The 23,513-nt window shown below is 43.0% G+C and overlaps 1 protein-coding gene across 14 annotated transcripts in view; it reads right to left on the bottom strand.

Moving 5' to 3' along the window:
• Window positions 1–23,513, bottom strand: part of tim (timeless) — a 117,121-nt gene that overhangs the window by 51,110 nt on the left and 42,498 nt on the right. For all 14 annotated transcript variants that reach the window (XM_073970156.1, XM_073970166.1, XM_073970157.1 and 11 more), the window contains exons 3-12: window positions 18,258–18,462; window positions 17,402–18,181; window positions 16,498–17,338; window positions 12,441–12,582; window positions 11,851–12,359; window positions 11,589–11,787; window positions 11,394–11,521; window positions 4,786–4,939; window positions 4,467–4,622; window positions 4,235–4,403 (exon numbers count right to left, since the gene is read on the bottom strand). In XM_073970156.1, the coding sequence (XP_073826257.1) occupies window positions 4,235–4,403; window positions 4,467–4,622; window positions 4,786–4,939; window positions 11,394–11,521; window positions 11,589–11,787; window positions 11,851–12,359; window positions 12,441–12,582; window positions 16,498–17,338; window positions 17,402–18,181; window positions 18,258–18,354 (3,175 nt within the window). In that variant the 5' untranslated portion in view covers window positions 18,355–18,462. The remainder of the gene's footprint in view (window positions 1–4,234; window positions 4,404–4,466; window positions 4,623–4,785; window positions 4,940–11,393; window positions 11,522–11,588; window positions 11,788–11,850; window positions 12,360–12,440; window positions 12,583–16,497; window positions 17,339–17,401; window positions 18,182–18,257; window positions 18,463–23,513) is intronic.

The raw sequence follows: 23,513 nt of genomic DNA, 5'->3' as shown, positions 1-23,513 counted from the left end.
GCCAGAGTTGAGTCCGTATTTGATTTTATATAAACTGATAATCTACGATCATTTAATTAGGGGAATCCGTTTACTTTTCAGAATAGGTCAGAAGAGGAGGAGTCTACCTAGCTACTGCAAAAAAAGGAGGATATATCTATAATAGACTGGAGAGTATGGGAGAAGTGTTTTTTGGGTCTCGGATCGTATAGAGGTAAAAGCCAACCGCCTCATAGGGACTATTGAATGAGCAATTGGGAGAAATTCTACTCTTTAGCTTCCTCACGACTGAGCGATTTTCGAGATCTTCGCATAGCAAGGGAGGTTGACAAACAAGTGAAGGCCTCATTAATGTTCTTCGGGATTTGCTTGTCCATTAAATTATCCTGTTCGGATAGCCCTTTCAGTCTGGTGGAATTTAAAACTAGCTTACCTCAGAATGGTTAGTTGGCGGGTGTTTAACGAGGCTAGTGGGACTAAACTTAATAAGGATTGGGACTATTTCATTAAATGAGGTCAGGTAAGCAAAAAAGTGATCATTGGGAAAGACTCAACGAGGCAACGCAGCGGCACGATTTCGAAAACTGATATCAAAGGATCCCAAAGCTATTGGGAGCATTAAGCAAAGTAATGGTTGAACTCTGCTCTTGAGACTTTATATCTATTAGCGATTGCAAGGACGCTAATTGTAATCTACACAACGAAGAAACCAGTTGTTGTTGTTGTAACAGTGTTTATTAATATGTTCGTATGTTCGTTCTTCTGTTCAATCTGGCTCTGGGTCTATCTCCAGTTTAAGGAAAGTGGCTGTTTCGATGTGATGTAACCACAGATCCACTGGAGTTAGATGAGTAGGTTTGGCGGGGCAGTTAGAAAGGTGTTTTGTGTCGTGCGGGCCCATGCTTCATACTGGGCAGATGACTTGCACGGCGATATCCACCCAATAGGGAATTTAGGCGACTGCAATATCCCGAGCGTAGTTCGGCCAAAACTACTCTGGTTTGTCGTGGCAGCTGACGCTCCTCAGCTGCGCTAGATGGGGGATGTACTCCGAGGACTTTATTCACGCTATATTTGCTTATGGCCTTAGCAACGGCATCCGTGTGAAAACCATTTAAACCTGCTTGATATGCCTATTGATGTAGGGGTTCTCTCCTATATTGTTGGACCTCACTCTCTAGAGCATGAATATCCTTACTGATATGCCTGAATGTGTAGGTCCTAGCCAGCAGATGGTGATTGGAATGGTTCTTACGGTAACACCCAAGCAAGTACTGCAACGAAAGCATCTCATTGTGTTGCTATACCGGATCTTTGCCTCCTCATGCAGATGGTCCACTGAAGACTTAAGGAGGCAGCCTGTTTTCTGTTCTCAGGGCGGCATTCTGACAGGTTTGCATCTTTTCCAATTCGTATCACATAATCCCGGGGACCAAACTGGCGCCGCATAGCTTACCACAGACCGACCTATCGCGTTATATGTGGTCAACAATGTTTCTTTATCTGCACCCCAAGTGCTGCCGGCTAGGGACGCAGATAGCTGTGACGTGCGCGCACGACTTGAAGGTAGTGTCGAATGTCCCTAAAATGTTGGGAGCAGTTTGTGGTCGAAATTCTGCTACCGTCGACCACGACATTAAATTCTTTTCCAAACTGCGCAGTCCATGTGGTGAACAGAGTGGCCGTAGATTTTGTGACCGAAATCTGCATATTCCTCGCGTGAAAAAAGGTGGTAAGATCGATTAAATAGGAGTTCAGTCTCTAACAGATGTCATCAGGGAAGGTACCTTACGCCAGGATCTTGCAATCATCCGCATACGTTACGATCTCTATGCTGTATGAAGGGGGCGGAATACAGGGTAGAGGTAGAGGTTATACAGTTCCGGAGATATCACCCCACCTTGGACAACTACCTGTTTCACTCTGCGGGGTTCGGACTTCTTGTTCCTGAATTCCACGTATGACTGGTGTCCACACATATACATAGTTGACTATCCAACGTTTCAAGCGGGGGGGTTGGTTGTCTGATCAATGTCCTCAAACAACGTGGAGTGCCTGACTGTATCAAAGGCTTTTGTTAAGTCAAGCGCCACCATCACAGTTCTATCACACGGCGGTCTCTGGTTGAGTCCTTGACAAATTGTGAAGTACAGCGCGGTTGTCGTGTTGTGCTTCTTACGGAATCCATGCTGATGATCGGAAACTTGATTGCCATTCCTGATACTGGGGAGGACTAAAGCCTCAAGGGTCTTTGCTACGGGCGACAAAAGAGAAATCGGCCTGTACGATTCACTTTTGCTGGCATCCTCGCCTGCTTTCCGTAGCGGGACCACCCTGTCCGTTTTCCAAACTTCGGGAACAATGAGGGTGGCTAGCGACAAGTTGAAAACTTTAGTGAGATACTCCACTCCCGGCTCATCCAGCTGCTTCAGCATTACCATGGAGATTCCATTAGGGCCCAACGCTTTGGATGATTTAGCGTTCCTGATGGCATTGGCAACATCATCCATTGTAAACTGTGGTGGTTCCTCCTCGGCAGGAAGAGATCTGATGCGACGTAATACTCTTCTCTTCCCCCTGTCACTCTCGGGGTGCTCGACAAACTGTCGAATGAAATAACTTGCGCACCTCTTCGGGTCAGTCAACGTAACGTCGCCAAACGTGACTGAGGTCTCATCTTCCCTTCTTCCAGGGTTCGAGAGTGACTTAACCGTTGCCCACAATTCACCCACAATGATTTAACCACTTGTTCCGCTTATGCTCGCTGACCAGCCTGTTAACTTCCAGTGTCAGCTCCCTGACTCTGGGGTCATTGGGGTTGGTTCGGCGAAGCTCATCACGCTCATTTGCTAATCCCGTCGCTTCTGCTAAGAAGTTTGGTCTTACTTCGGGTATTCGACCAGCAGGGATATGGCGAGCGGCTGCAGCAGTGATGATGTCTCTGAACGTCCTTTCCGCTACCCGAACATCAGAAGGATTGGGCAGTTCTCTGAAGCAGTGATTGGTGAACTCTCTGAAACCCAGCCAATCAGCTTTCTTATGATTGACGAATGTGCGGCGTTCATAGGTAATGTAATCGGGTGATCTGCTAATGGAGACAATTATGAGGAGATGGTCTGATCCATGTGAAATGACGGGTTGCCAGGTAACGTCATTTGTCAGACCAGGTGACACGATGGTTATGTCTGGCGAGCTGTGACACTCTCCTCTAATTCTGGTAGGGGCGTCCTCATTGACCGTGCAAAACGTAGAGCTGTCAATCTGCTCAGCCAGCGCTGTACCTCTCTGGTCGTTTCCGAGAGCCGAATGCCAAATCTCATGATGCGCATTAAAGTCCCCCAAGACCAGACGATTATGACCTTCCAAAAGCGGGCTAATGTTAGGCATGTAATCTGAGATACAACTATTTCTCGGCGGGATGTATACGTTCAGCAAGTTCAGCAGTTCCACACCTGACTGCTACCCCATACATTCAATGTATGGGTCATTACAGACAGGCTCAAGCGAGATAGGTCTGTATTGGACAGACTGGTGCAATAGGAAAGCTAATCCCCCACCTCCACTTCTGCTGCGATCCTTCCTTAGCACGTTGTAACCATCGCAACGTTGTAAGCTACAGTTGTTGTTGAGCTTGGTTTCTTGTACCGCAGCGACCTTGATATTCCTCCGACTCATGAAATCTACTATTTCCTCGATCTTACCTCGCAGTCCATTGCAATTTAATTGCAAAAAGGATGCATTTTCCGGGATTGGGACAACAACGGCTGGTGTTAAAGGCCGCATGTCCGGTTCTAGTCGAGGGGACTGCGGGGGAGTCTCATAATCAGACGACGAGGGAGTTTCGTAATCCGATGACGATTCCCTGGGGACTGTATTCACACAGCATGCAGCAACATAGTCCCTCACGTGGACAAGTTCAGAGCAACCCCTTAGATGCACCCACTCCTGACATCTATTGCACCTCACCGAAGGCTGCTTATGGGTGAAGATGCAAATGTGAAAAACCGAGCACAAATATATTGGTCCTGGGTTTTCCTCCATCCCGGCACGAACCAAAAGGATTCGGAACAGGCATTCCGGGATATGCTGCTCCCAACACAGAAAAACGAAACAAATACAAACATATGTACACTGAGGTGACAGCCGCTGGCCGGAACAATGATGCTGTGTAGTTCCGGGTCAATCCGGTACCAAGAACCCGCTGCCGCTAGTATTCTACTTCTACTTATTTCTACTATTCTTTATTTCTACTTACATATCGAATGATAAGCAACAGGTTCCATAATAATCGATAAGTTTTGATGATCTTCTCTTAGAGGATTTTTTCTAAGAATAAGCTTCACATAACAGCATTCCAATAAGAGCTTCTGTAGCCATTCCAAATGTTGTTTTTTCTTCTCCTTGATAATAAGATCGCGTAAAATCTGCAAGTAAGGAATTTAGAATTAACGTTTTAAAAATTATATTCCAATTAATATTATATTTACCTGAATATCATCTGAAGGTTTACCAGCTGCGGCTGTATCTTTCATTTCAATACCAGATTCTGTGGTACCTGAAGTAGGCGTGGTTAACAAAGTGCGCTGATATTGGGCATCTTCATATTTCATTAAATCATCATATTCCACCAGGGTAATAATGTCCTAAAAAGAGTGAAAAGGGAAAATATTAACAAGGGAATTATGGTGGATTGAAAAGAAAATATGAGAAATTGAATTATATTATTTTAATTTATAAAATTATGATTTTAATAATTTTAATCACTTAGTTTTAGTTACAAAAAACAATTCAAAACTGTCTTCTCACCTGCTGCAATAGTTGTTGAATTATGGAAATCCTTGATTTCTGCTTATTACCATTGTTGCCAAACAATTTAACAATTTTCCCAACAACATCATTATTTTTCTTGCTCTGAACATAATACCAATACAGGGTATCCATTTCCTCTTGAGTCCATGTGCTGTTTATATTAATTATATTTGCACAAAACGAAGAAGATGTATTTATTATACGAAAAAGAGAAGAAATTTTATTAATTGTTGTATGTCACATAAGGAGGCGTTGGGATCTTAAAATGTTTTCAAGAGCAAAGCATACAAAAGTGATAAACAATAATCAAAGCTAAAAAGAGGTTTAAAACATGAGTTTAAATTATATTACAAGTTTATTTACAATGTGTTAAGTAGTTGATTATAGATCGGCAATGACCGAATCTTTGATACCCTTCACCACACCATCAAAACATTATTTTTTTTTGAGGTTAAAACATGAACAAACGTTTCTCGGTACAAATTCTGCAAGTTGTCTCTGATAGGTAACATTTTAAACATTTTTTCAATTAAAATTCGATCAATTTAGTTGCAGTGGTTGCAAATGAAATTAAAAGGTCAAAGTTGAACAACTATTTACCCTCAGTCTACGACTGGACAAAAAACATTAAGAAGGTGCGGTGAACGTAAATGTCTTAGGAAAATATTTATAATTTTAAACTGTAACTCATTTTTCGAGTTATCAGCAAAAATTGGTCATGATAGCTCAATTAATTCAATTAAATAAATCTTTCACAAATAAAGGACCTTCATTGTAATAAGACGAAATTGGTATAATTGAGGCGCTCAGAACCAAAAAGGCCTAATCCACATGCTCAAAAAAATTAAACAAGCTACAAAGATCTATTCGGAACGTTTTGGAAATAAATACTAAAAAACTCCCTATTGCATTATATAAAACTCGAATATATACTACTGCTAAAACGTAACGTGACCGCTACATTATGGCCCTACCAACCATAAATACTACCACCCTAATGTCTTATTACTGCAGTAGAGCCAACAACACCATACACATACACTACCATCATCACTAAGAGGAATGTTAACTTCAGTGTATTTCCTGTTGACTCGCCTTACAAATAATTCTCATTCACTCGTAAACCCAGATGGATAAGTTGTTGGGGTTTCGTCTCAGAATTTGTCAAGTGCTGGCGTTAAACGAAGTACAGAAGAAGACGTGTGGCATTGACCGCAGTCACTTGAACCAAATCTAACAAATAACAGCCGCCGGCCCTGCGATTCGTTCGCTTTCAGTCGCTCACTGTCGATTCGCTCGCTCACTGCGATTCGTTCGCTCCCTATCGATTCGTTCGCTCCTGGCGATTTGTTCGCTCCTGGCAATATGGTCGCTCCTGGCGATTTGTTCGCTCCCTGTGATTAGTTCGCTCCTAGCGATTCGTTCGCTTCCTGCGGCACGTTCGCTCTTTACGATTCGCTCGGTTATTCCGGAACCGAGTATTGCCGAGCGAGTACTGCCGAGTCGAGTTCGCCATTCCGAGTACTATGAAGCCGATTATTGCCGAGTCGAGTTCGCCATTCCGAGTACAGTGAAGCCGAGAATCGCCGAGCCAGGACTATCGATACGAGCATTGCCGGTCTGAGTACTGCTGAGTTCGCTATCCTTCGAATATTACCGATCGAATCGAGTATTGCAGAGCGAGGACTGCCGATGCGAGTATCGGCCATCTGAGCCTAGTGTTGCCGACCGACTATCAACGAGAAATAGCTGTATCTCAGATTATAAGCCTGACATTAGCCCGCTTTTGGAAGGTCATAATCGTCTGGTCCTGGAGGATTTTAATGCGCATCATGAGATGTGGCATTCGGCCCTCGGAAACGACCAGAGAGGTATAGCGCTGGCTGAGCAGATTGATAGCCCTACGTTTTGCTCGGCCAATGAGGACGCCCCTACCAAAATTAGAGGAGCGTGTCACAGTACGCCAGACATAACCATCGTGTCACCTGGTCTGACAAATGACGTCACCTGGCAACCCGTCATTTCCCTTGGATCAGACCTTCTCCCCATAATTGTCTCCATCAGCGGACCACCCGATTTCATCACCTGTGAACGCCGCATATTCGTCAATCATGGGAAAACAGATTAGAGTTCACCAATCACCGCTTCAGAGAATTGCCCAATCCTTCGGATGTTCGGGTAGCGGAAAGGACGTTCTGAGACAACATCAATGCTGCAGTCGCTCGCCATATACCTGCTGGTCGAATACCCGAAGTAAGACCAAATTTCCCAGCAGAGGCGACGGGATTGGCAAATGAGCGTGATGAGCTTCGTCGAACCAACCCCGACGACCCCAGAGTCAGGGAGCTGACACTGGAAGTTAACAGGCTGGCCGGCGAACATAAGCGCAACAAGTGATTAAATCATCTGAAGAGTTGCAATATTGGAGCCGGTATAGGTGAATTGTGGGCAACGGTTAAGTCTTTCTCGAACCCTGGAAGAAGGGAAGATAGGACCTGAGTCACGTTTGGCGACGTTACGTTGACTGACCCAAAGAGGTGCTCAAGTTATTTCAATCGACAGTTTGTCGAGCACCCCGAGAGTGACAGGGCGAAGAGAAGAGTATTACGTCGCATCAGATCTCTTTCTGCCGAGGATGAACCACCACAGTTTACAGTGGATGATGTTGCGAATGCCATCAGGAACGCTAAATCATCCAAAGCGTTGGGCCCTGGCGGAATTTCCATGATAATGCTGAAACAGCTGGATGAGCCGGGAGTGGAGTATCTCACTAAAGTTCTCAACCTGTCGCTAGCCAACCTTATTGTTCCCGTAGTCTGGAAAATGGGCAGGGTGGTCACGGTACTGCAGGCAAGTATACCAGCAAAGGTGAATCGTACATGCCGACTTCGCTTTTGTCACCTGTATCGAAGACCCTTGAGGCCTTAGTCCTCCCCAGCATTAGAAATAGCTATCAAGTTGCCGATCATCAGCATTGATTCCGTAAGCAGCACAGCGCGACAACAGCGCTGCACGCCATCTCCACACATATTTGTCGAGGACTCAACCAGGAGCGGCCGTGTGATAGAACAGCGATGGTGGCGGTTGACTTATCAAAAGCCTTTGATACTGTCAAGCACTCCACGCTGTTCGAGGACATCGAGCAGACAACCCTCCGGCCAAGTCTAAAACGTTGGATAATCAACTATATGTGTGGTCGCTAGTCGTATGTGGAATTCAGGAACAAGAAATCCAAGCCTCGTAGAGTGAAACAGGGAGTTCCCCAAGGAGGGGTGATATCTCCGGAACTGTTTAACCTCTACCCTACCTGTATTCCGCCCCCTCCAGCCGGCATTGAGATCGTAACATGTGCGGATTATTGTACGATTCTGGCGTCAGGTACCTACCCTGATGACATCTGTGAAAGACTGAACTCCTATTTAATCCATCTTACCAACTTTTTCCACGCGAGGAATATGCAGATAACCGCCACTAATTCGACGGCCACTCTGTTCACCACATGGACTGCGCAGTATAAAAGAGAGTTGAATATCAGGGTCGATGGCAGCAGAATTCCAACCAGAAACTGCCTTAAAATTATATGGGGTCACATTCGACACCACTTTCACGTCGTCCGCGCATGCCACAGCTATCTGTGATAAACTGAAATGTAGGAACAAAGTCCTCTAGTCCCTAGCCGGCAGCACTTGGGGTGCAGATAAAGAAACATTGTTGACCACGTATAAAGCGATAGGTCTGTCTGTGGTAAGCTATGCGGCGCCAGTTTGGTCCCCGAATTTATGTGACACGCAGTGGGATAAGATTCAAATTTGTCAGAGCACCGTCCTGAGAACAGCAACAGGGTGCCTCCTCAAATCTACAGTGGACCATCTACATGAGGAGGCAAAGATTCTTCCAGTACGACAACATAATGAGATACTATCGTTGCAGTACTTGCTCGGGTGTTACCGTGAGAGCCATCCCAATCACCATCTGCTGGCCACCGATACACCCAGGCATATCAAGAAGAATATTCATGCTCTATAGACTACGGTCCAACAATATAGGAGAGAACCTCTAGATCAACAGGCATATCAGGCAGGTTTGAACAGCATTCACACGGACACCGTTTGCTAAGACCATAAGCAACTATTGTGTGAATGCAGTCATCGGAGCACATCCCCCATCTCTCGCAGCTGAAGAGCGTAAGCTGCCACGACAAACCAGAGTAGTTTTGGCTCAATTACGCTGGGGATATTGCAGTCGCCTAAATTCCGATTCCGTGCAAGACATCTGCCCAGTATGCGACATGGGCCCGCACGATACTAAGCACCTATTCAACTGCCCCGCCAAGCCTACTCAGCTGACTCCAGTGGATCTGTGGTTACATCCCATCGAAGTAGCCAACTTCCTGGAACTGGAGATAGACCCAGAGCCAGATTGAACAGGAGAACGAACATACAAACATAATAATAAAACACTGTTACAACAACAACTATCAACGACCAACTCCATACGGTACAAGCCGACCAACACCTACTCGATACGAACCAACTATACGAACGATACGAACCCAATATAACCAACTCACCCTACAAGCATCAGCTTATCCCCAACCATATACCTAAATATAGCATTCAAGCGCAATTACATCGTATATTTTACTTAAGATTTGTGAGCCCTTGAGTCGGCCCTGGCAACGACTGAGCTAACCTCAGCCTTCGATAAAACCACTCGTTATAAAGTATTGGTATTTATTTCTAAAGGTTCCGGCTAAATCTTTATAGTCAGTTTGATTTTTTTGAACATGTGGGTTAGGCAGTTTTGGCGCTAAGCCAAACGTAACAACCAAAATAAAGATGTCGTCAAGTGTAACCGATAGCAAAGGTGTTGCCAACTTTTATTGATACTTTTCATTCACAATTTTGCGTTTTAATTTGTCGGAAACTCGGTCCAAATTTAGTTTCAGTTCTAAAATGGGCAATACCGGTCCAAAACTTACTTCCCCCCAATATTAAAAAAATGTTACTAAAATGGTATGCACGATATCTCTTGAGCGGGGCAACCAATTTGGTCCAAACTTTGGATCTCCTAACATGTGTCCCTAACTTAGTCCCTCATTAGGTTATCTCCTCCACAAAATATACATTTGTGTCTAAATGCAGATTAGGGTCTGTTCGAAGATCCTTTAGAAATGTATACCGATGCTGTTCGTCGTGGTCCTGTTTAATGGTCCAAAAGTTATACGATGACCAACTGAACTGACTAGTGGGCGCGAAAAACGTTGGTTCATGTTGCTCCTCCAGATATATATATATTTTTTTTTCAATGCACTTAAGTTTAAAATGTTAATCAAACGTCTCCACTAAAAATTAGAGAGAAAGTTCCATATTTTGGAATAGCTCCCATTTAATCACACTGAGCGGTTTCCGTAATTTTTAAGTTTTTAGCTGCATTTTATGACCGAATTAACAAAAATTTGGCATTAAGAGTTTTTGTGGTCAAAACACTGTGGTTATTGTCCACGTTTTGGAATAGCGCAAAGTTTTTAAAAAGCTCGCATGCGGTACCGCCTGATTTCAGGTATTTCGAAAATGTTTATCAAAGTTTTCTGCCAAAATTGCATGAAAATTGGAATTTAGGGTTCAAAATGGCCATTTCTTGTTAAAATTTTTTGGCATTTTTTACTGAACTTTCTCAGCCAATATTTTTTCATTCATTCTGTGGTGAAGGGCATTTTACTTTTTTTTATCAAGAAACAAATCACTACGCCTTGATTACAGCAATTCCAGTGATTTCCTTCTTACAATAAACAGAATCTTTTTTAGAAATATTCTAAACACTTCCTTCCATACACAATGAGTTTGTCTATAATTTCTATAAAAATATTCGCGCTCTCCCAAAACTAACAAACATGTATATACACTTCGAATCCAATCGATTGCACAGCAAAAGTATTTTAAGATCGGACACACCCACTATCAGCTACAACAGGCGATCCGTCCGTTTGTACTCCGGGTACTTCTTTCGCTTCACATGTGTTGGCCTGCTTCTAAAGACGTACACGCACCATGCATCCCACACTCAATCACTGACTGACATGCATGCACTGCACCTCCTTCTCATCACCTAGCTAGCCATCACTACACTAAGACTGAACCGAAACCGAATCATAAAGAAATTCTGTAAAATCAATTTGCTGTTGAAAAACAAAGATTTAAAAACAATTAGATTGAGATATTAGACATGGATCTGAAAAGAACAATACGACGGTTATATTCCCGAAAGGCCACAAAGAGGAGGATAAATGTAAAATCGCATAATTTTAAAAATTGTTCTTTAAAAATCCATGCAGAATGTTTCATTCGTCAATGCTCTAAACAGAAGAACAAAAAAGATGTGTGTGGAGAAAAAAAAGCGGAATTTGATAACCTCGAAAAAGGCAACAACTCCACACGAAAAAAAAATAAATATTTATGCTAAAAATCAATTAGTAAGAGTTACTAAAAATTACAAAAAATAAAAATAATTGTTTATGCCATCAATAATGTTAAATATTTGTTGTCAAATATATTACAGTGGTGTGAAGCGTTTCTAACTTATTTTTGGATAACAAGGGTTCTTACCTCACAGCCGTTTCCATATTATGCTCCTTGGTTAGCTCCGTTAGGGATGCTGATGATGCAGCCAAAGGACTTTTTTGTGGTGTGTTTATGAATTTATGGATAACATATTCAATTAAATCGGACCAATCCTAAAAACAAAGAATTATGCATTTAAAAAAAAAAGAAATAATACAAATTTCTAATTTCTAAACTTACATCACACAGCTCATAATCTGCTTCCCAAATACGTGAAAATGTCTTCAAAATCACTGGCTGAAATAGAGCAGTGCTTTGTTCCAAATCACCACCAATGTGATGCATCATGGTGAATATGCAATCGTTGACAAATTCACCATTGCTATTGAAATCGTCCAACAGCATGCCATAGAAGTGCATTATTTCCATTGTGGCAAATCTGAAATGGAGAAAAATATGGACATTTAATTAGGATTTCTGGGAATATTAGACCTACACTTACTGTGAAACATGATCAATCATTTTTATGTGAACATTATCTTCCGACTTGGTGACACTATCCAAAATCAAGAGCAACATATGATTGGTCACCACCAAATCTTGTAAATATTGTTTTGGATGGAGACTGGGATTGAAACGCCTCAAAAGCAAAACAAATAAATTCCTCAAATCTTCCGAACTACTTATCTGCAACTGTAACAATCGCAATCGTTCACGATCCTCTTCACTTAGATGGGTAACTTTCTTATAGGTTTCAATAGCCTGAAGGAATTCTCGTATTGCCGTTACAACCAAATGCATACGACGCAGATATGGATTTGGATCACTGCCTTCTTGTCGTGAATTCAACTCCAATTGTTCGCACAACATTACACCCTCATAGGTAAGATAGCTTATAACCTCAAATGTCAATATATTATTGACGTGTTCCATGTCAAGTTCCAGCTGGGCGGCAAATTTCAAGAAATATGTTACCAACCAAAAGAAATGCGATGTGTCAATGGGAATGTTCTGCCAGAGGAAAGAAGGTATAATACGAGAAATTAATTGAGAATACTTTAAAGAAGAGAGAATATTTAAGTCTAAACTTACCAAATTTGACAAGAGCTGTGAATGTAAATCTTCCACCAAATAACTATAGCCCTTTAGTAGAAAGTCCACAGTGAATTCTTTCAAGAGATTGGCTATATCCTCATCTGTGGGTATGTGTTGGACCAAGCCTTTCATGTTGATTCTATGGGGAAAAGAAAAAATTGATATCATTATGAAAATGAGTTTGACAATCAGAAAACTCTTGCAAAACGGGAATGGTCCACACAGTAAGTAAAATAGAATGTTATAGTGGTATTTGATTGGACATTGTTTCGATTCCCATTACATTCAACTCGTAATAATGTACGCTGACAACCAAATTATCAGTCATTTGGGTTGTCTACCCGATTTTGTATTGGACCCTGGGGTTTCTTAATATATTTATAACTAAGGCTGATATGGTTCACCGAAAAACCTTTTTGAGAATAAAACATGTACAAAAGTATCAGTCGGCCTTGTCGACAGAAATATACAATCAGCCTATGTGAATGGCAACTTTCATCTACGGCCATATCACCCGTTAACACCCGTTAAAAGTAGTGAGCTAAAATGTGCCGCGCGTTCACACATAAGAATGTAACAAACTTGGGTTTGGGCGTCGGGTTAGTAACCCTCCCCTAGAAAAAGCCTACTATGAAAAAACGAAAGAAAAGAAAAACAAACCCCTCTAAAGTTGACGAACCCCGCAAACGTTTTAAGGACCATGATCTGCGAATCTGCACCTGGAATGTTCGCACTCTTTATAGAGAAGGTGCAGTCTTCGCATTGGCAGACGTACTTGAAAAGTACAAGGCCGATATTACTGCCATACAGGAAATTCGATGGATTGGGAAACGCGTCACAACAACACCTAAAGGTAACACCCCGTATTATAGCAGCCATGACACAAGGTATGAGTTTGGTTGCGGATTTGTAGTTGGTCGGAGCATAAAACATCTGGTCTGCAGCTTCACCCCAATGAATGAAATACTTGCTACAATACGGATGAAAGCAAAATTCTTCAACATTAGCTTTATCTGCGCTCATGCTCCAACCGAAGACAAGGACGAACAGACCAAAGATATATTCTATGAGCGCCTACGAGAAACATATGACCGCTGTCCTGGCCATGACATTTAAATTGTTCTAGGCGATTTTAATGCCAAACTTGGAAAGGAGAATATATTCGACACAACAGTCGGGAAATTCAGTCTCCATAGTGAGACATCTGACAATCGAATGAGGCTGATATACTTCGCAGCGGCAAAAAACATGGTAGTTAGCAGTACCAGATTTAAGTACCTCGATAATCATAAGGGCACCTGGCTGTCTCCAGATCAAAGGACAAGAAACCAAATTGATCACGTTGTGATAGATGGAACACATTCATCGAGCGTGTTGGATGTACGATCGTTTCGAGGAGCAAACACAGACTCGGACGACTATCTTGTTGCAGCAAAGGTACATACCCGTCTAAACATTGCAAATAAAACACGAACAGGCACAACACGGAGGTTGGACATCGGTAAGCTGCAAACACAACAGATGGCCACAGCATATTACACTCAACTGTCCCAATTGCTTATTCAAAGCACTCCTCGTCCCGATAACATATCAGCACAACGCCAAAATATTACCCACTAAATGCAAACAGCCGCAAAATCCATACTTGGATACCAAAGACCTCCACCAAGGAACCCATGGTATGACATTGAGTGTCATTCTGCTACCGAAGAGAAAAATGCGGCATTTAGGGCTACTCTTCAATCAGTAGCAATGCGTAGCTCTCGAGATAGGTATCGGGAGAAAAGAAGAGAGGAGAAACGTCTTTTCCGCTGGAAAAAGAAGGAAATGGAAAAGTGGGAGTGTGATGGCTTTGATACAGGAGCCAGAATGAAGTCCGAAAATTCTACCAAAGAGTAAAACATCAAACTGATGGCTTTGGTACAGGCACCTCCTCCTGTAGAGACCAGCAAGGTAATTTGGTAACTGATACAGATAGTGTACTCAGGATATGGAAAGAACATTTTTCAAATCTGTTGGTATCCAATAGTAGCGAAGACGATGATACCACAGATCCAATCCCAGAAGATAGTATAGAATGTATACCGCCCGACCAAGATGAGGTAAAAACAGCAATCAACCGGCTAAAGAATAATAAAGCAGCAGGAGCCGATGGCTTACCAGCCGAGCTGTTTAAAACCGGAGGCGACGCGCTGATAAGGTGTATTCATCAGCTAGTTAGCACCATCTGGCAGGAAGAACGAGTACCCGACGATTGAAACCTGAGTATCCTGTGCCCCGTCTACAACAAGGGAGATAAGACTGTATGCTCTAACGATAGGGGCATAAGTCTACTCCCTATTGCCTACAAGATCGTGTCAGGGATATTGTGCGAACGACTAAAGCCTATGGTCAACGAGATAATTGGACCATACCAATGCGGCTTTGGACCTGGCAAGTCCACCATTGACCAGATATTTACCCTGCGGCAAATCCTGGAGAAGACCCAAGAGATGTAGATCGACACCTACCACCTTTTTGTCGATTATAGAGCAGCCTTCGACAGCCCGCTGCGTTCAAAAGTATTCCAAGCCATGGAATTAGTGTAGCATTAGTCTGTTGAGTTGCGAAGCAGAAATTAGTTTATGTTGTGTGTTTATAGTCAGGAGGGGGATTGCCATGTCCCTAGCTTTAGACATATTTGTTGGAGTGTGTGTTTAGAGTCAAGTAGGGGATTGCCGTGCCCTTGGCTGTAGACATATTTGTGTAGTGTGTGTTTGGAGTCGAGTGGGGGATTGCGCTGTCCTTGGCTTGAGACATATACACAACGGTGGTGCCACGTCAACGTTCTTTGTCCTCTGCTGTGCCAAAGCCGTCACCAATTATTCTACCATCAACATTCAACATTTATAACGTTTTGAAGAAAAATCAACTGTGTACCTTTCATCTCTCTAATGCCCTATAACAACTTATCCCAGCTTCAAAGTGAAAATACGTCGTCATAATGGGTACTTGCGTAAGCAGATAAGGCAGTGCTTGGTGTGTTTGAGAGAAAAATTCTTCGAAAGATCTACAGACCAATCTGCGTATACAACGATTGCGTAAGTTAGCCATGTCATAAGAATGATCGATGACGAACACGCTAAAAAGGCGTATAAATACGGGCCGCATGGAGATCTGTGAAATGAGATATCAGAAAACGCAGATTGGGAAAATACAGCAGCAAACCGAGAGAATTAAAGATATTTCCTTAGTTCGACTTATAGAACTAATGTTCTGTAAAAAGTCAGCTAAGTAAGTACAACAACAATCCTCTCAACACGAAGAACAGCCTCCCTAGATTCCATTAAAAAAATCCGACCTGAAACTAGCAGAAGGAATAATCACTGAACACTGCAGGATTAGATCAATTGGGAAAGAGATCAAATCACCGACTACTGAAGGCTATGCGAAGAAGAAACGGAGACAATCAAAAACATATTATGTCGCTGTCCAACAGGCTGCGAATCATGGATGAACGTACGTTCCAATCTCTGACCGACCCAAACATTCTGCTTCTCCTTGACAAGGCTCTGAAATGACTGCAACGTCTTCTCTCTGTACACAATATCTGTTTTTCTATAACTACTTTTCTAGCAATCTTTAGGATAAACACAATGGTCTCCGAGAGAAGTAGCTTTCAATTACAATAGCTACGCGTCTAAGAGGGTTGGCGTTTTTTATTTGGGACGACTTCTATTTTGCTTTTCAAAATAGGCTTGATATTTCATTGAAGCAACTTTAATTTATTAGTGCGAAAAAATTGGTAAGGCAGGGAAGACTACAGTTTCAGATCTCGCCACAGATCTTCATCAGTTCCCTTGTTTCTTGTTTTTCAACAAAAACCTTTCAATTACTCGCTCATTCATTTAACTTAACCTCACCTAACCACTCTTAACCTAAGCTTAACAGTAGTCCCTAATTGAATTTTTGGGCACTAAAATCCAAACTCTTTTATCATGACTCCGACCAAAATGTTAGACGCTTATATCAAAAAAAAATTAATAAAAAATTATAAAAGTTTCTTTATACTTACAAACTGCTCTTGCTGCGTTTCACCAACTTCTTACGTCTCAACTCCTTCTTGTCGATGGCCGTTAAGATGTTACGCTGGCCCTTACGTGATTTCGAACTACAGGGGGGCTTTTGATGTTGTGGCTTGCTCTGAGGACCATCATCATCATTACTAGAGGTTGATATGGACTCCTGATTTTCAACTTGAGTACCATAGCCGCAATCGGAAAGTTCTGACTGAGAGGAGGGGCATTGTCGTTTCTGGGGACCACATTTGCCCATGGTCAATTTGATATGGGCAGAATGTGGTGTCTTCGTCAATTGGCATTGTTTGGCACATGGTTCCAAGAGTTCGGGATCATTATTTAACAGCGGTAATGGTGTGCATGCCGTTTGTGGTGGCTTTATAGGTAAGGCTGGAGGAGCCATGAAATTGTCGTTATCCGACATATTGGAAGTGCTTGAAACTGATTCAGCTGGTTGTTCTTGGTATTGTTGTTTTTGCATGGTTGCTTTAACTATCTCCATTTTGGTAGTTTTATTTTCGTCGCATAGCTTTTGATCGCCATTCTTTTGTTCCTCATTTGTTTTTGTAGGTTTTGTAAGATTGGAAGTGTGTTTGCTTTCCGCGGTCTCCTTTTGTGGCCACTGCTGAACATTGTGTACGCCGGTCTCCTTGGTTGTTTTCATGCTGAGATCTTGTGCCATTTCCGTTCCATCGATATTGTCAGCCGGTACTCTTAGCATGTAGTTTTGATATTCTTGGCCCTTACGACTTACCTCTTGTAATGTGGCTTCGGTTTCTTCGCGCAAAGCTTGACGACGATCCTCGGAGCTGACAATTTTCTTGGTGCCACCACTGCCTGTAAGTAAAAAAGATGGACATTTTAATTATAACCCTTAAAGTTTGGGCAATTAATTCTTACCATTATCCGATGAATCAGATGTGGGGTCTGAGGTCAACATGGGACTTGAGTCACAGCTACCCTGTTTTGGTGGTGAGGTGTTACTCTCATTATCCTCCGAACTCTCCGACAGTGATGCCTCAAACCACATGTTCAATAGCTTCTGCAAAGTACTCACATGCTGGTCCTTATACATAAGGGCAATCAACTGTACCAGGGTAACACCCCACACAGCCCTTTGCGGACATGTCATAAGATAGAGCAACAACTTATCTATGCTCTGAATAAATAAATTCCATAATATGGTATTTTGCATGGATACCGGATGCGTCCCACCCGACTGATTATGCGATTGGGTGGACATGATATAATTGCCCCTGGGCTCCGGTATATGCAAAATATTACGCAACAGCAACAGGCAATTGTTGATTTGTTCACATTTCTTGGCCGATAACTTGGAATCGGATTCCAAGATGCGTGTCATATATTCCACCACACATTTTGTACTCTTCGGATCGGTAAAAGCATCCTTACTCGTGTGCAATAAATTGTTCAGCTCAAATATGGTATAACGACCCACTTCGGTCCGATACATAACATCGACCGAAAAGAGACATTCCACGGGTGCTGTTAAATTCACCAGAATTCTTATGACTGAATCAAAGACCTCTTCATCTTTAGCATTTTCCAGTAACGGCAAGAGATCTGATTTAACATTTTTACCAAAACCAACAGCTCGGCGAAATGTTCGTAGCGTCTGATCCTCGTAGGTTAATTTAAAATCAATTTCTTCCAAAGTTTCTGCAAATGGCATCGTTATTAGTTGAGTTGGGTGTGTGTTTTGATTATTCCGATTCGTTTGGACGCTTGGACTTACCTAAAACTTTATCACTTACGATATAGTTGTCTCCCATTAGGGAGCCCAATGAGGAGAAAGCACTATATAGCTGAGGCGTTTCTAAGAGCCAGTCCATTACAAGAAAAAATTAACGAAGACGAATTAAGTGTTTAGTTTAAGATCTTCGTCTGTGGCATTCATTTGGAATGGTTATAACAATATCCGTCGGCCGGGCTTTCAAATGCTGCAATGGAAGAAGAATAAAGTGTTGTGTTAATAATTTCAAAATTAAGCATTCAAAAGGTAAGATATTATTTAATGATATAAACGGCACACTGAAAAAAATTAAATTTGAAAATTGGATACCATATAACAGTTTCGGTAGTAATATTTACAGCTTATACGCAAAGTTATGAGTGAATTTTTCAAAATTACTATATCCCTGCGCGTTACACTTTCCCAATTCAAAGCTCAATTGTACCTCTACGCAGTATACACACTCTCAGGTCTTAACAAACTCCCTGCGTCTCACAGATTCCCACATGCTAGCAAGACCCATACTATCTGCATAATCCCAGCTCCTAGAGAGATTCCATATCTGTCCATATCTCCTTAGCATTTCTTCCGCAAGTCGAAGTATAAATTCGATTCTACAAGGCATTGTAAGGTTATACAATCCTCTTAAGAAATTTAAAGACCATTTTCTGGGGAAGACCCTATCCTGGGGAAAGGGTGCTTCTACAGACCCTTCCCTGGGGAACGGGTGCTTCTAAAGGCCCTTTCCTGGGGAATGGGTGCTTCTAAAGACCCTGACCTGAGGAAAGGGTGCTTCTAAAGACCTTCCTCTGGGGAAAGGGTGCTTCTAAAGACCTTCCTCTGGGGAAAGGGTGCTTCTAAAGACCTTCCTCTGGGGAAAGGGTGCTTCTAAAGACCTTCCTCTGGCGAATGGGTGCTTCTAAAGACCTTCCTCTGGGGAAAGGGTGCTTCTAAAGACCCTTTACGGGGGAAGGGAGGTTCTAAAGACTATTTCCTTGGAAAAGGTTGCTTCTAAAGTCCCTTTTCTGGGAAAGACCATTCCCTGGGGAAAGAGTGCTTCTAAAGACCCTTTCCTTGGGAAAAGGGTGATCCTAAAGATCCTTTTCTGGGGAAAGGTGCCTATAAAGACCCTTCTAGAAACCCTTCCTTGGGAAAGCGTGCTTCTAAAGGCAATTCCCTGGGTAATGGGTCCTTCTAAAGACCTTTTCTAGGGAAAGAGTGCTTCTAAAGTGTCTGTCCTGTTGAAAGTGTGGTTCTAGAAACCATTCCCAGGGAAAGCGTGCCTCTAAAGACACCTTCCTGGGGAAAGGGTGCTTCTTAAGATCTTTTCCTGGGGAAAGGATGTTTCTAAAGAACCTTTCCCAAGGAAATGGTGCTTCTAAAGATCCTTTCCTGGAAAAAGGGTGCTTCGAGAGACCCTTCCTTGCTTCTAACGGCCCTTTCCTTGGGAAGGGGTGCTTCTAAAGGTCCTTGCCTGGGTCTAGGGTGCTTCTGAAGACCCTTGCCTGGGTCTAGGGTGCTTCTGAAGACCCTTTTCTGGAGAAAGGGTGATTCTAAAGGCCATTTCCTTAAGAAAGGGTGCTTCTAAAGACCCTTTCCTTGAGAAAGGGTGCTCCTAAAGACCCTTTCCTTGAGAAAGGGTGCTCCTAAAGACCCTTTCCTTGAGAAAGGGTGCTTCTAAAGACCCTTTCCTTGAGAAAGAGTGCTTCTAAAGACCCTTTCCTTGAGAAAGGGTGCTTCTAAAGACCCTTTCCTTGAGAAAGGGTGCTTCTAAAGACCCTTCCTTGAGAAAGGGTGCTTCTAGAGACCCTTTCCTTGAGAAAGGGTGCTTCTAAAGACCCTTCCTTGAGAAAGGGTGCTTCTAAAGACCCTTTCCTTGAGAAAGGGTGCTTCTAAAGACCCTTTCCTTGAGAAAGGGTGCTTCTAAAAACCCTTTCCTTGAGAAAGGGTGCTTCTAAAAACCCTTTCCTTGAGAAAGGGTGCTTCTAAAAACCCTTTCCTTGAGAAAGGGTGCTTCTAAAAACCCTTTCCTTGAGAAAGGGTGCTTCTAAAAACCCTTTCCTTGAGAAAGGGTGCTTCTAAAAACCCTTTCCTTGAGAAAGGGTGCTTCTAAAAACCCTTTCCTTGAGAAAGGGTGCTTCTAAAAACCCTTTCCTTGAGAAAGGGTGCTTCTAAAAACCCTTTCCTTGAGAAAGGGTGCTTCTAAAAACCCTTTCCTTGAGAAAGGGTGCTTCTAAAAACCCTTTCCTTGAGAAAGGGTGCTTCTAGCGACCCTTTCCTTGAGAAAGGGTGCTTCTAGCGACCCTTTCCTTGAGAAAGGGTGCTTCTAACGACCCTTTCCTTGAGGAAGGGTGCTTCTAACGACCCTTTCCTTGAGAAAGGGTGCTTCTAAAGACCCTTTCCTTGAGAAAGGGTGCTTCTAAAGACCCTTTCCTTGAGAAAGGGTGCTTCTAAAGACCCTTTCCTTGAGAAAGGGTGCTTCTAAAGACCCTTTTCTTGAGAAAGGGTGCTTCTAAAGACCCTTTCCTTGAGAAAGGGTGCTTCTAAAGACCCTTTCCTTGAGAAAGGGTGCTTCTAAAGACCCTTTCCTTGAGAAAGGGTGCTTCTAAAGACCCTTTCCTTGAGAAAGGGTGCTTCTAAAGACCCTTTCCTTGAGAAAGGGTGCTTCTAAAGACCCTTTCCTTGAGAAAGGGTGCTTCTAAAGACCCTTTCCTTGAGAAAGGGTGCTTCTAAAGACCCTTTCCTTGAGAAAGGGTGCTTCTAAAGACCCTTTCCTTGAGAAAGGGTGCTTCTAAAGACCCTTTCCTTGAGAAAGGGTGCTTCTAAAGACCCTTTCCTTGAGAAAGGGTGCTTCTAAAGACCCTTTCCTTGAGAAAGGGTGCTTCTAAAGACCCTTTCCTTGAGAAAGGGTGCTTCTAAAGACCCTTTCCTTGAGAAAGGGTGCTTCTAAAGACCCTTTCCTTGAGAAAGGGTGCTTCTAAAGACCCTTTCCTTGAGAAAGGGTGCTTCTAAAGACCCTTTCCTTGAGAAAGGGTGCTTCTAAAGACCCTTTCCTTGAGAAAGGGTGCTTCTAAAGACCCTTTCCTTGAGAAAGGGTGCTTCTAAAGACCCTTTCCTTGAGAAAGGGTGCTTCTAAAGACCCTTTCCTTGAGAAAGGGTGCTTCTAAAGACCCTTTCCTTGAGAAAGGGTGCTTCTAAAGACCCTTTCCTTGAGAAAGGGTGCTTCTAAAGACCCTTTCCTTGAGAAAGGGTGCTTCTAAAGACCCTTTCCTTGAGAAAGGGTGCTTCTAAAGACCCTTTCCTTGAGAAAGGGTGCTTCTAAAGACCCTTTCCTTGCGAAAGGGTGCTTCTAAAGACCCTTTCCTTGAGAAAGGGTGCTTCTAAAGACCCTTTCCTTGAGAAAGGGTGCTTCTAAAGACCCTTTCCTTGAGAAAGGGTGCTTCTAAAGACCCTTTCCTTGAGAAAGGGTGCTTCTAAAGACCCTTTCCTTGAGAAAGGGTGCTTCTAAAGACCCTTTCTTTGAGAAAGGGTGCTTCTAAAGACCCTTTCCTGGGTAATGGGTGTTTCTTAAAACCCTTTTCTGGGGAAACGGTGCTTCTAAAGACACTTTCCTTTCCTGCTACTAATGACCCTTTCCTGGTGAAAGAGTGATTCTAAAGACCCTTTCCTGGTGATGTGGTGCTACTAAGGACATTGCCTAGGAAAAGGTGCTTCTAAAGATCCTTTCCTGGAAAAAGGGTGCTTCTAGAAACCCTTCCTTGGGAAAGCGTGCTTCTAAGCCAATTCCCTGGGTAATGGGTGCTTCTAATGACCTTTTCTGGGGAAAGAGTGCTTCTTAAGATCTTTTCCTGGGAAAGGGTGTTTCTAAAGAACCTTTCCCAAGGAAAGGGTGCTTCTAAAGATCCTTTCCTGGAAAAAGGGTGCTTCGAGAGAACCTTCCCTGGGAAAGCGTGCTTCTAAAGGCCCTTTCCTGGGTAATGGGTGCTTCTAAAGACCCTTTCCTTGGAAAGGGGTGCTTCTAAAGACCCTTTCCTTGGGAAGGGGTGCTTCTAAAGGCCCTTGCCTGGGTCTAGGGTGCTTCTGAAGACCCTTTCCTTGGGAAGGGGTGCTTCTAAAGGCCCTTGCCTGGGTCTAGGGTGCTTCTGAAGACCCTTTCCTGGAGAAAGGGTGATTCTAAAGGCCATTTCCTGGGGAAATGGTGCTTGTTAAGACCCTTTCCTTGAGAAAGGGTGCTTCTAAAGACCCTTTCCTTGAGAAAGGGTGCTTCTAAAGACCCTTTCCTTGAGAAAGGGTGCTTCTAAAGACCCTTTCCTTGAGAAAGGGTGCTTCTAAAGACCCTTTCCTTGAGAAAGGGTGCTTCTAAAGACCCTTTCCTTGAGAAAGGGTGCTTCTAAAGACCCTTTCCTTGAGAAAGGGTGCTTCTAAAGAACCTTTCCTTGAGAAAGGGTGCTTCTAAAGACCCTTTCCTGGAGAAAGGGTGCTTCTAAAGACCCTTTCCTTGAGAAAGGGTGCTTCTAAAGAACCTTTCCTTGAGAAAGGGTGCTTCTAAAGAACCTTTCCTTGAGAAAGGGTGCTTCTAAAGACCCTTTCCTTGAGAAAGGGTGCTTCTAAAGACCCTTTCCTTGAGAAAGGGTGCTTCTAAAGACCCTTTCCTTGAGAAAGGGTGCTTCTAAAGACCCTTTCCTTGAGAAAGGGTGCTTCTAAAGACCCTTTCCTTGAGAAAGGGTGCTTCTAAAGACCCTTTCCTTGAGAAAGGGTGCTTCTAAAGACCCTTTCCTGGGTAATGGGTGTTTCTTAAAAACCTTTTCTGGGGAAACGGTGCTTCTAAAGACACTTTCCTGGGGAAAGGGTGGTTTTAAAGACACTTTCCTGGGGAAAGGGTGGTTTTAAAGACACTTTCCTGGGGAAAGGGTGGTTTTAAAGACACTTTCCTGGGGAAAGAGTGCTTCTAATTACCCTTTTCTGCGGAAAGGGTGCTTCAAACGACCCTTTTCTGGGGAAATTGTGCTTTTAAAGAACCTTTCCTGGGGAAAGGGTGCTTGTAAAGACCATTTCCTTGGGAAAGGGTGCTTCTAAAGACCCTTTCCTGGAGAAAGAGTGCTTCTTAATACCGTTTTCTGGGGAAAGGGTGCTTTTAAAGACCCTTTACTGGAAAAAAGTGCTCCTAATGACCCTTTTCTGCGGAAAGGGTGCTTCTAAAGACCCTTTACTGGAAAATAGTGCTCCTAATGACCCTTTTCTGCGGAAAGGGTGCTTCTA

Source organism: Musca autumnalis, unplaced genomic scaffold (assembly GCF_047663935.1).
Source record: "Musca autumnalis isolate F117 unplaced genomic scaffold, ASM4766393v1 scaffold_2, whole genome shotgun sequence".
Lineage (NCBI taxonomy): Eukaryota > Metazoa > Arthropoda > Insecta > Diptera > Muscidae > Musca > Musca autumnalis.
Note: the sequence above shows the minus strand (reverse complement) of the source record. Positions and strands in the feature narration are given on the sequence as shown.